At 42.1% G+C, this 11,613-nt stretch overlaps 1 protein-coding gene across 1 annotated transcript; it reads left to right on the top strand.

Annotated features, from left to right (window-relative positions):
* The first annotated feature begins 9,426 nt into the window (after positions 1 to 9,426).
* Positions 9,427 to 11,148, top strand: LOC142530433 (uncharacterized). The gene is made up of 3 exons (XM_075636267.1): positions 9,427 to 9,859; positions 9,995 to 10,068; positions 10,126 to 11,148. Exons 1-3 carry the CDS (start codon positions 9,427 to 9,429, stop codon positions 11,146 to 11,148), a joined length of 1,530 nt encoding a protein of 509 aa, XP_075492382.1.
* The last annotated feature ends 465 nt before the right edge of the window (positions 11,149 to 11,613 follow it).

The following is an 11,613-nucleotide window of genomic DNA, read 5'->3' as shown; positions in this document are numbered from 1 at the left end:
GCTGCCGCCGTGTGCACGTGGGGCTGTTTTCGTTGTTCGGTTGGTTGGGGCAGGTTCCGGCTGGGCTAGGGCTCATGGCTAGGGTCTGAACGGTGTCTCAGAGTGTTAAGGTGGGTCTGGTCTTGTTTGTTTATGGGCTGGTCGGGGAAGAAAGTCACTTGAGACAAAAAGAGGGGCATGTGCGCGAAGCGCGCACAAAGGCATGTCACGGCCGGCTTGCTCCACGATGTCCACATGCGACCTAAGTTGGTAAGGGCCATATTAGTGGCTTGATTAGGGTCTAAGGTCATGGTCTATGGTTTTGTTAAGGGCCAGTTCAAACCGTGGTATATTTGGAGCCATATAGAACCCGAACGTGTCAAAAAGGGCCGAATATAGTCTAGAGTTGCTTGTCTTATTTCGGGATGGTTTGGGGCTGTTCCAGAGGTGATTCTAAGGCTATGGACAGGGTGTTAGGTTGCTGTTCAAGGTTGAGTCGAGTCCCGAGTCGTGGGGGTAAGTAGCAAGTCGTTTTATTTAATTTGGGAGTCTCACAGGTAAGATACAAGTTTATGAGATGTTTTGAATTGTAAGCTATATGTGGTGGCAGCGGGTCCAGGGGTCGATCCAACGAAGTCCATGACATTCTTATATGAATATAACGTGCAAAAATATTTATTTTGAGGTATGTATGTTGTCTTGTGGTCAAATTACGCATGTACAGGTCTGGAAGCCGGAGAATGTGTCCGGGGATCTATCCAACTTATCTTACGATTGGTAGTGGATATTCAGTCCAAGGACTGTGGTGATCCTTGTCGGCCAAGCGCTGTGGCGTTAATTTGATCAAACGAATTATGTTATGGTTCCACATTTCAATGAGCAGAACTCTACGCAAAATGTTTAAATTTATGTTATGTCAAGCGAAGCATGTTTTATGAAATTTTTTATGCATGAAAGTTGCGTCATATTTATTTATGCCTACTTAATTTACGTATCAAGTATGTTTAAATTGTATGATTTTTATTATGTAGTATTCATTATTCACGGTTTATGCATGTTGAGTCTTTAGACTCACTAGATTTGATTGATGCAGATGATGTTGGTGAGGAGACTGAAGGTAATGACCAGTGAGCAGGCTCGGACCGTAGGTAGTGCATGCCTGATGGTCTTACAGTTTATGAGCTTTATGCATGTCAAAACTGATTTAATATTTTGATTTAATTCATTGCATCTTGGTTGGGAAACAAATTATTTCTTTAGATGTTTTAAAATATTTTATGGATATCGACGTGGATAATTTTTTACGCCTCAAAATATTCAGATTTTGAATTGTTTAGAATTTTTTTAAAAAGTTTCGAATTTTTGGTTTATTTGTTTGGAATTTTCGAAAGATGTGTAGGTTTATATTGAGTTTAAAATTTAAGAGTTATGGATTTAATTAGATAGAAAAATTTTATTTTTCGCATATTTTAAGTAGTAAGTGAGAGTTGCTACAAGAAAACTAAAGATTCTCTCAAAAAAAAAAAACGTAGATCTAGAAGATCAAGAAACGTTCTAAAGAATTCAGGATTATGGTTTCAGGAAAGCTTATAAATTTTCAATCAAATTATGGACTTCGACTGATAATACCAATCTTGATCTTGAGTTGCAAAAATCGTTGGCGAGTCAGCTATTTGATTTGTTAAGAAATATGAGCTATACGAAGAGAAAACTTGATCTCGAATAAAATGAAATCAATAGCTACATGCTTCATTCTTGAATGGAAAATTGGATTTGAAGATAACTGTGTAGCTCCAATATTATCATAATATATTACTGGACAACAGGGGAGCGTGATTCCAAGATTTGAGAGTAGATAGCAAATCCATTTAATTTCAGCAGCAGTATTGGCAACCGATCGATACGCTGCCTCTGTGGAATATCGAGCAATAGTTTTTTGCTTTTTAGAACCTTCCAAGATAAATAATATAAGCACTTGTACATGAGAAATTGTCTTTGTCTCCTGCCTAGTCAGCATCAGAAAACCATCTATTGTACGAGGTGAATCACGGTAAATTCGCAAGCCATCATTAATGGTTCCAACTAAATAACGTAAGAGATGTTTTACATAGGACCAATGCTCTGTTGTGGGGAAATGCATGTATTGAGACAGCTTGTTGGTAGCAAAGGCAATTTCTGGCCTTGTTACGAGTAAATATTGGAGGATCACTAATATGGTTCTTTACTGAGAAGGATCAGATAAAAAAGAACCCGAGTGTATTGTAAGAGAAGGATTTGTTGAATTGGCGTGATTATAGGTTTTGTCTACATTTGGGCTTGTGTTATAGAAGGTCCAGAATTAGCTGTCTTCGAAAAAGTAACACACCATTCTTTTTGGGCACAACTTCAATACCTAGAAATAAGTTAACAAGCCAATGACCTTGATAGAAAACCAATGTGCAAGGGAATAGATGAATTGATCTACGAAGGTGGTGTATTTGCACGTTAGGATTATGCCATCAACGTAAAGAATGAGATAAATAATATGAGTATATGAACATTAGCATTGAAGGCAAAGAGAGACGTATTAGCAAATGAAGTCTTAAATCCGGATGAAACAAAAAAAAATTTTAAGTTCTTGATACCATGCACGTGGTGCTTGTCCATAAATGTCTTTTTTGAGTTTGCAAACATTGGTTGTGATACCCATGTATGGGCCCACTACCCCTGACCCATCTGTAGCCCGAAGGGAAGACAGGTCCACCAATGGCCCTAGCCCAAATGGAAGACAGGCCCACCAAGGGCCCATGTATTCTCCTATAAATACCAGGTTTGAGTGTTCAGTTCAAAAATTCAATATATTCTTTTCAGCAGCACCCTTAGCTGCTCCCCCCATATATCCTCAGTCACTGACTTGAGCGTCGGAGGGGCTACGCCAGGACACCCTCCTGGCCCCCTCCTAACGGTCTTCTTCTTGATTTCAGGCTCAGGGTAATCTTAAAGCCCACGTCTGAACTAGTGACGCTCGTTGGGATCGGACCCTAAATTTCCCATGAGTATCACTTGGCGCCGTCTGTGGGAAGATTTGAGTTGAGACGTAGAGATGGTAGGGAAGAGAGGGAGTAGAAGAGCTACCTCATCAACATCGCGTCCTTAGAGGGGACCTGAACAGTCTCATGCTGAGGCAAGGCATGAACAACCCCATTAGGAGGCGGGAACAGAACAACCTCGCCAAGAGAACATGGTCGAGCAACCCCGTCCTAATGAAAATATGGGGAACTTGACCCTGGAGCAGTTGGGTCAATTTATCACTCGGACCGTGGATGAGGCTATGAAGAGGAACCAAGAATCAACGTTCGTTGAAGAGCAGGCAACTCGCCAGGAGCGAGAGGAAAATGCTGAGGACCACCAGAGCAGGGTTGAAGAGACACAGCCCCACCAAAGTGGGGAGATTGGTGAAATGAGAGAAATGTGGAAGGAAATACAGATGTTGAGGCAGCAGTTGGGAAGCAGAGCGCCGGCACCCAAGAGAGGAAGTCCCTTTTCACTAGCTATTTTAGAGGAAGGACTTCCTCCAAATTTTCGACAGTCGAATGTGAGAATGCGGCCCTGTTACATCAATATTCAGATGGGGTCAGGTGCAGGGTATTTCTGGGCACATTGGTGAGGTCAGCCCAGCAATGGTTTAACACCTTGTAGCCCAACTCCATACGATCTTTCTAGGATTTTTTCGCTGCTTTCTTGCACAGATTCGTTAGCAGCAAAAAACACCAAAAAAATATTTGAGCCTGTTCGTGGTGAAACAACAAGAAGCTGAAACTTTACGAGAGTTTGTCCAGCGTTTCAACAACACAGCGTTGGAGATACCAGCGGCCACTCCTGACATCATGATAAGTGCCTTTACCCAAGGACTTAGAGGAGGAGAGTTCTTTAAATCATTAGTGAAGAAGCCTCCATCAAGTTATGATGATCTATTATCTCGGGCGGAAAAATATGTAAATCTTGAAGATGCCCAGCGGCATAAGAGGATGGAGCAGCGGCTTGGGGAAGCAGAGCTGAGGGAGCAAAAAGAAGAGGTAGGAAGAGAGGCGCGGGCGAGAGGGAGGATGATAAGGCTAGGGGCAGAGGACAATTCTCATTCCATGTTCTTCTAGATGGGAGTCGTGACAAGGTGATGGAAGTGAAGGAGCCCGAGGGGAGGTGGGAGAAGTCGCAAAGGGTTGAGTGCAGTGCTAGATTGCCTTCGCGGGATAGACAAGAAGGATCCTCATCCAGGAGTCGACAGAGGTCTCGCTCATCCCCTAAGCGTGGTCAAGGCCCTCCATGGATAAATCAGAGGATCGGGGAGCAGAGAAGGGAAGGTAGAGGTCAAGATGTCCCTCAGGAGCCCATCGAGCCGAGAAGGGGAATGAACGAGGATAACCACCCAACGAGAGGAATGATTCATATGATCTCATGGGGTGCTACTGATGGAGATTCTGGGCGAGCTCGGAAGGCACATGGGAGAAGGTTGGAGAACTTTGAGATATCTAAGGGTGAAGACTTACCACAAGATCCCATCATCAGCTTTGGACCGGAAGACCTCCGAGCCGTTGTGACTCCACATAAAGATGCATTGGTGATGACGGCCACCATTGCCCATTATGATGTGGCGAGGATATTTATTGATAATGGAAGCTCCGTAAACGTCTTGTTCAAGAGCACTTTGGATCAGATGAAGGTGGAAGGATTTGAGTTCAAACCGATCTCTACTCCTCTATATGGGTTTGCAGGACATGCCATCCCGCCGCGGGTCAGATTGTTCTCCCTCTATCTTTGGGACATGAACCTCGGCGAGTAACAAAGATGAGTCTTGTGCGGAAGGGAGTTGGAGTCTTGTGCGGGGACCAAAAAAGAAATTGAAGTTTCGTGTCAGGAAGGGAGTTGGAGTCTTGTGCGGGGACCAAAAAGCCGCGCGTCGATGTTATGAGGGGGTAGTGTTGGAGGAGGGGAAAAGAGCGCGTGTGGAGCTTAACATGATTAGGAAAGGAAGAAGTGGGTAACTTTGTCCTATGGAGGTACAAGAGGAGCAGAGATGAAAGTTGGAGAATGCGTCGGGCAAGGCTCTAAAGAGGCTCGGGAACGCTTACCACCTTAGAGAATATTAATCTTGACTTGAATTTTGTTGTATCTCGTTTCTGAATTTGTCTTATGTTATCAGTTGAAATTTAATAAAGCCAAATTCTTCTTTTCAATTCATGAATGTTGATGTATTATGAAAGCGAGAAAATTTTATTTCCTGCTAAGGCATCGCCTAGCAGAGGAGCAGAGTTGGGGAGGAGAAAAATTTTATTTTCATGCTAAGGCACCGCCAAGCAGAGGAGCAGAGTTGGGGATGAGAAAAATTTTATTTTTCTTCTAAGGCACCGCCAAGTAGAGGAGCAGAGTTGGGGAGGAGAAAAATTTTATTTTCCTGCTAAGACGTCGCCTCGCAGAGGAGTAAGAGGGTGACGAGATGAAATCTTTATTTTCCTGCTAAGGCGTCGCCTAGCAGAGGAGTTAGAGGGTGAGGGTGGAGAATTTTATTTTCCTGCTAAGGCGTCGCCTAGCAGAGGAGCTAGAGAGTGACGAGGTGAAATTTTTATTTTCCTACTAAGGCGTCGCCTAGCAGAGGAGTTAGAGGGTGAGAGTGGAGAATCTTTATTTTCCTGCAAAGGCATCGCCTAGCAGAGGAGTTAGAGGGTGACGAGGTGAAATCTTTATTTTCCTGCTAAGGCGTCGCCTAGCAGAGGAGTTAGAGAGTGAGGGTGGAGAATTTTTTTATTTTCCTGCTAAGGCGTTGCCTAGCAGAGGAGCAAGAGAGTGACGAGGTGAAATTTTTATTTTCCTGCTAAGGCGTCGCCTAGCAGAGCATTTAGAGACTGAGGGTGGAGAATTTTTATTTTCCTGCTAAGGCGTCGCCTAGCAGAGGAGTTAGAGGGTGAGGGTGAAGAATCTTTATTTTCCTGCTAAGGCATCGCCTAGCAAAGGGGTTAGAGGGTGACGAGGTGAAATTTTTATTTTCCTGCTAAGGCGTCGCCTAGCAGAGGAGTTAGAGGGTGAGGGTGGAGAATTTTTATTTTCCTGCTAAGGCGTCGCCTAGCAGAGGAGCTAGAGAGTAACGAGGTGAAATTTTTATTTTCCTGCTAAGGCGTCGCCTAGTAGAGGAGTCAGAGGGTGACGAGGTGAAATCTTTATTTTCCTTCTAAGGCGTCACCTAGCATAGGAGTTAGAGGGTGAGGGTGGAGAATCTTTATTTTCCTGCTAAGGCGTCGCCTAGCAGATGAGTTAAATGGTGACGAGGTGAAATTTTTATTTTCCTGCTAAGGCGTCGCCTAGCAGAGGAGTTAGAGGGTGATGAGGTGAAATCTTTATTTTCCTGCTAAAGCGTTGCCTAGAAATTTTTATTTTCCTGCTAAGCCGTCGTCTAGCAGAGGAGTTAGAGGGTGACGAGGTGAAATCTTTATTTTCCTGCTAAGGCGTTGCCTAGCAGAGGAGTTAGAGGGTAAAGGCCGATAATTTTTATTTTCCTGCTAAGGCATCGCCTAGCAGAGGAGCAGAGTTTGGCAGGAGAAAAATTAAATTCTCCTGCTTAAACATCGCCTATTAAAGGAGCAGAGTTTGGGAGGAGAAAATTTTATTTGGTTTGTCGATAACGAAAAATGTTTGCCGCTGCGAAAATTACAGGGATCGACCTGCCCGGTCAGGTTGTGGGGGTTTGGGGGCAACGCCCCCAAAAGCTATTCAGAAATCACACAACCATTCGGAAGGGAATGTATCAAAATTCTCAACGTACTAGACGAGCGCTTGGCGCGCCGGGCGAGCAGGAGGTGGCGATGCAAGAGGGCGGGCGTGTGCTTGGGCGGGCGCGGCGCTGGGCGAGCGTGCGCGCGCGCTGGGCGGGTGGCACGTCGGGCGAGCAGGAGGTTGCGAGGCATGCGTGGGTGGTAGGCGAGCTCGAAGCAGTGGGCGAGCGTGCGTGCAAGTATGGGCGAGCATGACAGGAGGCATGCGGGCGCGGCAGGCGAGCTCGAAGCAGTGGGCGACCGTGCGTGCAAGTATGGGCGAGCGTGGCAGGGGGTGACCAAAGCGCCGGGCGAGCGTGAGCTCGGCAAGCGAGCGTGGCAGAGGGCGAGCTGAGCGCCGGGCGAGCAGGATGTGGCAAGGCGTGCGGGCAGGCGTGTGCTTGGGCGGGCGCGGCGTTGGGCGAGCGTACGCGCGCGCTGGGCCGGTGGCGCGTCGGGCGAATAGGAGGTGGCATGGCGTGCGGGCACGGTATGCGAGCTCGAAGCCCTGGGCGAGCGTGCATGCAAGTTTGGGTGAGCGCGGGGCTAGGGTGCTGGGGCGAGGTGATGGGGCTAGGCGCTGTCGAAGCGGTGGGCGAGCGTGCGCGCAAATATGGGCGAGCTTGGCGCTATGGTGCTGGGGCGAGGTGACGGCGAGGCTGCGCGCGGAGGGCTAAGGTTGCGCGCAAGAGCTGTGATGGCGAAGGGGCTGGGCGAGGTTGCGCGCGGAGGGCTACGGTGCGCAAGAGAGCAGTTGGGCGAGATGATGACTCGGGCGAGGCGGCGGCCGGGGCTGTGTGCTAAAGTGACGGTGGAGTGGTTGTGAGGCAGCGCTAGGGTTAATGCGCAGGTGAAGCGTGGGCAGGGAAGAACTGGTGAATGAATTTCGGCGGAAAATTTTTGGGGGAGAAATGAGAAGGTGACCTCTATTTTTAGGGGAGCTCAAACCAAATCTTACTATCCAGGAGGAGATTGCGATTTGATTTGTTTCCAAATTTTTGAGGACTGACGAACGGCTGGAAGATAATGTACAACTCGCACCCAGTAACCCGAGTACAGCACAACTAATCGAACTTCGAACCTGCGATTCAGTTCGACTCGGGAGGGGGAGACTGGTGATACCCATGGATGGGCGCACTACCCCTGACCCATCTGTAGCCCGAAGGGAAGACAAGCCCACCAAGGGCCCTAGCCCAAATGGAAGACAGGCCCACCAAGGGCCCAGGTATTCTCCTATAAATACCAGGTTTGAGTGTTCAGTTCAAAAATTCAATATATTGTTTTTAGCAGCACCCTTAGCTGCTCCCCCCATGGTTCGCCGGAACGGCCGTGTTGCGACCGGAACGGGAACGGCCTTTGCTGTTCCAAAGTTCTGGGGTGGGTAGGTTGATGGCTTGTAGCGGCGTTTCGTATACCAAAAACGGCGATATAACGGTGGAAAACGGAGATGTAACGGTGGAACGGAATCGGAACGCAATTTGCGACCGTTTTTTCTTGAATCGTCGCTACTAGCGACGGTTTTATGTATGTAGCGACGGTTTTATTTAACCGTCGCCGATTTTAAATCGGCGAAGGATTAAAACCGTCGCTAATATCGCTACTATAGATCCGTGACCCATCCGCTTATAAAGTGCGTCCGTCTCTCCTTCAGAAATTGCTCATTTCCGCAGCATGAGTGAATATTGTTCTTGATTCATTATAATCATTTCTTTTGCGTCCTCTCCGCTAATGAATGCAGCATGAGTAAAGTGCACACTTGATTCATTTGCGTGAATTGTTTCTTGTCGCTTCAATTTTTCCACGGCTATTTTTCAGCTTTAATTTTTACTGGTCCGGAGATATTGTGTAATCCAAATTTCACAGGTATTAATTTTTTTATCGAAATTAAAATAATTTTGTTTTATAATTTTTTTAATAAAAATGTTTAATATTGACAGGTAATAATATTCTTTGTTGATTTTACGAAGGAATCTTAAAAAGTAACGTTATTATTTTTGTTCATAATAGTTATTATTGTTCGTTGATTGATTGAACTAAAATTTGTTGACTGAATTTTATTTGAGCTAGTTTTTAAACCTAGAGTTGTATTGACAATTTAATTAATTTTACAGAAATACTATATAATTAAAGATTTTAAATAATATTATTTAATATATATTTAAATTCTTTAGTAACGACAATTTAATTAATACTAGTATATTGTTTAATTATTTATTATGAATTACTAATTATTTATAAAATTACTTAATCATCTTTATCACATGTTTGTTTATGTATTATATTAAAATTCTTTGGTAAATAAATATTTGTCTCATTATTTTATTAATTGTTAAATAATATTATTAAATTTTATTATCATATAATATCATCCCACTACAAAATAATATATATTTAAATTTTTTAGTAATGAAAATTTATTTAATATTAGTGTATTTTTTATTTACATATTATGAATTACTAATTATTTATAAAATTAATTAATCATCTTTATCACATTTACCAATTATTCATCATCATCTACGATTTATTATGTACAACGGATAATGAAAATAATTTTGTTTACTATAAAATATGTACTTACACATTTACCCAATTTATCATCATCTTGTCGATACAATTTATCAGTTTCTTTATTTAAAGTGCAAATCAGTAAATCCTATGAACAATGGCTCCAAAACTCGATATTGGTTGGGAGTTTGGTAAATCCATCGGAGGTGATAGAAAGACAATACAATGCAAATTTTGTGGAAAAATTATAACTGGTGGAATTACAAGATTAAAGCAACATATTGCTCATGTTGCTGGAAATGTTGAGTCATGCACTAAAGCTCCAAAAGAAATATCATTGATGTTCCGGAAACATCTTCAAGATACTAAGAACGAGAGAAATTTAATCAAAAAAAAGAAAGAAATTGCTATTAATGCAATTCAACAGAGCATACATGGACTCGATAACTGCAGTGACAGTGGAAATGATGATAAATTTGATAATACCTATGAAGAAACTTTAGAAGATATGGAAAATAGGGCACTGCGAAAAGCAATGAAAGAAAGTTGTAGAACAAGAGCATTTGAGGAAGATATGCAAAACCGATATGGTTCAGATAAATAAATATTTTATTTTTATAGTTGATGCATATCCGATATGGTTCAAAATTAATGTATCATTTTAAAAACTTAATTTTAATGGAGTAATATAAAAATTCTGATTAGATTATATTATTTAATTTCAGGAAATGTTAGTGGTAGTTCATCATCACAAAGTGCAAATCCCAATTTAAGAAAACAGATGACTCGTAGCTTTAGCGTACGAGAGGGAGCTCAGTTACCATCGAAAGGGATTGATTCTTACATGTTTTCATAGAAACGAAAGAGTATAAAAAATTGGTTTGCTCCTGAAAAGGTCAAAGATGTTGGGAAGGCTATTTCAAAATGGTTTATATACAATGCAATTCCATTTCATGCAGCAGATAGTGGTCCATACTACAAAGCAATGATTAATACCATCGCAAATGTTGGACCTGGAGTACAAGGTCCTTCGGGACGTCAAATAGGTGGTGTTTTCCGGGAAGAGGAGGTTGAAGATATCACTATATATTTGAATACATTAAAATCCAAATGGCCAAAATATGGATGTACAATAATGTGTGATGGTTGGAGCACACGCAACAAGCATCCTATCATTAATTTTATGATATACTGCGATCGCAACATGATATTTCATAGTTCAGTGGATTGCACAAACAAAAGAAAGACAGCCGATTTTATATTATCTCTTCTGAATAATGTTATTGACGATATTGGAGAAGAAAATGTTGTACATGTGGTTACAGATAGTGAAAGTGCAAACAAAGCTGCTGGACAGAAATTGATGATTGAAAGACCTCACATGTTTTGGTCACCTTGTGCTGCACACTGCATTGATCTTATGCTTGAAGATATTGATAAGATGACAAAGGTAAAGAGGTGCATTGATAAAGCAAAGCAAATAACAAGTTTTATATACAATAGTGACAAAATCGTGAACTTAATGAAAATCTACACAAATGATCGTGAATTGTTGAGACCTGGAATCACTCGCTTTGCTACTGAATTTATTTCTTTAGAAAGTCTCGTCCGGTATTGTCAAGATTTGAAGAGATTGTGCACTTCAGTTGAGTGGCGTGAATACAACAATACAAGCAAGAGAAGAAAAGATGTCGAAAAAATTACAGCGATCATTTTGGACACAAAATTTTGGAAGGCGGCTCGTGATATATGCACAGCAATGGAACCTCTCGTCAAAGTTTTGAAGTTGGTTGATCAAGACAATAAGCCAACGCTATCGATTATATATGAAGCAATGGATAGAGCTAAATTATCTATAAAAGAAAGTGTGAAAGACTGACAATTGTACTGGGATGTGATTGATGAGCGTTGGTATAATCAATTACACCAACACCTACATGCTGCAGGTAAAATTAGATTATATTTACAAAAAATAAATCCATTGTTGTGGTTATCGTTATATAATTTTAAATTTGTGTGTTTTTAGCATATTTTCTCAATCCAATGTTCCAATTTTCTGGAACATGTGTTTACACTGATGAAGTAAGACGAGGATTGAAGACAATAATCAAAAGACTAGAGCCCGATTTAAATACACAAGCTGCAATGATTAATGAGGTATGATATTTATAAGTTTTGCTTAACATATTTTATATCCAATATACTATAGTTGTTATCAAACATGTTTCACAGATTAAATTTTTTACTGAACAAATTGGAGAGTTTGGATCTCCACTTGCAAAAATGGCGGTTAAAAAAAGTCTTCCATGTTTGAATTTCTTTATGTTTTTTCATAGATATTAAA

This window comes from Primulina tabacum, chromosome 17 (assembly GCF_025594145.1).
Source record: "Primulina tabacum isolate GXHZ01 chromosome 17, ASM2559414v2, whole genome shotgun sequence".
In the NCBI taxonomy this organism is placed as follows: Eukaryota; Viridiplantae; Streptophyta; class Magnoliopsida; order Lamiales; family Gesneriaceae; genus Primulina; species Primulina tabacum.
Note: the sequence above shows the minus strand (reverse complement) of the source record. Positions and strands in the feature narration are given on the sequence as shown.